Genomic DNA, 1,272 nt, shown 5'->3' with positions numbered 1-1,272 from the left:
GGTGCCTATACACCCCAGATAGCTTCTCTTGATATGCATGCACGTCGCCGCAGCTGTTCAGCAGCAGCAATTGGAGCAGCCGCAATCGCTTCTCTACAGCCATATGAAAGCAGCAGCAGCAGCAGCAGTAGTAACAGTAGCAGCAACAGCAGTAACAGCAACAGCAGCAGCAGCAACAGCAGCAGCAGCAACAGCAGCAACAGCAACAGCAGCAGCAGCAACAGCAGCAGCAGCAACAGCAGCAGCAGCTACAGCAGCAGCAGCAACAGCAGCAGCCGCAGCAGCAGCAAACCTACCGCCATGCCAGTAGAAATTGTATCGAGGGGCATCTGCAGCAGCAGAGCCTGCAACCAGGCAGCAGGTGCGGCTGCTGCTGCTGCTGCATCAGGTGCTGCTGCTGCTGCTGCTGCTGCTGCTGCATCCTCTGCAGCAGCAGCAGGGCTGAGGTGTCTGTACAGCTCAGCAACAAGCGGCGACATATCGGGAAGCAGCCGCCGCCTCTGCTGCTGCTTCTTCTGCTGCTGCTGCTGCTGCTGCTGTTGCTGCTGCTGCTGCTGCTGCTTCTGCTGTTCAGATGAAGGCTCATACTGCAGCAGCAAACATGGTTCTCCTGCTGCTGCTGCTAATGCTGCTGCTGCGTTGCTTCGCCTCCAGCAGCTGAACAGCACTTGCAGCAGCAACGGCAGCTGCTGCGCGTTCACACTGCTGCTGCTGCTGCTGCTGCTGTTCGTGCTGCTGCTGCTGCTGCTGCTGCTGCTGCTGCTTTCTACCAGGGACGGTGCATCCTCTTCAGGCTCAACAGCAGCAGCACCAGCAGCAGCAGCGTCTCCAGCTGATGCTGCTGCTGCTGCTGCTGCTGCACGCATGATACTGCATGCCTGCTTCTGCAGCAAATGCGTCAGCCGCTGCAGCGGCTGCGATGCTGCTGCAGCAGGAGCAGCAAGAGGAGAAGCACATACTGCGGGCAGCAGCGCGTATTGCTGCTGCTCCGCGCACACCTGCTGCTGCTGCTGCTGCTGCTGCTGCTGCTGCTGCATCTGCTGCTGTACTTCACTTAAAGGTCGCGGCAGCAGCAGCAGCTGCTGCTGCTGTTGCTGCTGCTGCTGCTGCTGCTGCTGCTGCTCAGGGCTCGCAGAGGCTTCACTGGATGCCCGCAGGCAGACGCTGTCGAGACACCTCAAAAACAAAACCCGAGACTCCTGCGCAGCACCAGCAGCAGCAACAGCAGCAGCAGAAACAGCAGCAGCAGCAGCAGCAGCAGCAGCAACAACA

General features: G+C 59.7%; 1 protein-coding gene across 1 annotated transcript in view; it reads right to left on the bottom strand.

Moving 5' to 3' along the window:
- Positions 1–1,272, bottom strand: part of EMH_0012920 (uncharacterized protein) — a gene marked incomplete at both ends in the record, with an annotated part of 11,035 nt that overhangs the window by 2,848 nt on the left and 6,915 nt on the right. Inside the window, one exon of the mRNA XM_013499668.1 lies at positions 297–1,199. Within this exon, the coding sequence (XP_013355122.1) occupies positions 297–1,199 (903 nt within the window). The remainder of the gene's footprint in view (positions 1–296; positions 1,200–1,272) is intronic.

Source organism: Eimeria mitis, genomic scaffold, assembly GCF_000499745.2.
Source record: "Eimeria mitis Houghton genomic scaffold, Emh_scaff454, whole genome shotgun sequence".
Lineage (NCBI taxonomy): Eukaryota > Apicomplexa > Conoidasida > Eucoccidiorida > Eimeriidae > Eimeria > Eimeria mitis.
This window is presented reverse-complemented; position numbering and strand designations above follow the sequence as displayed.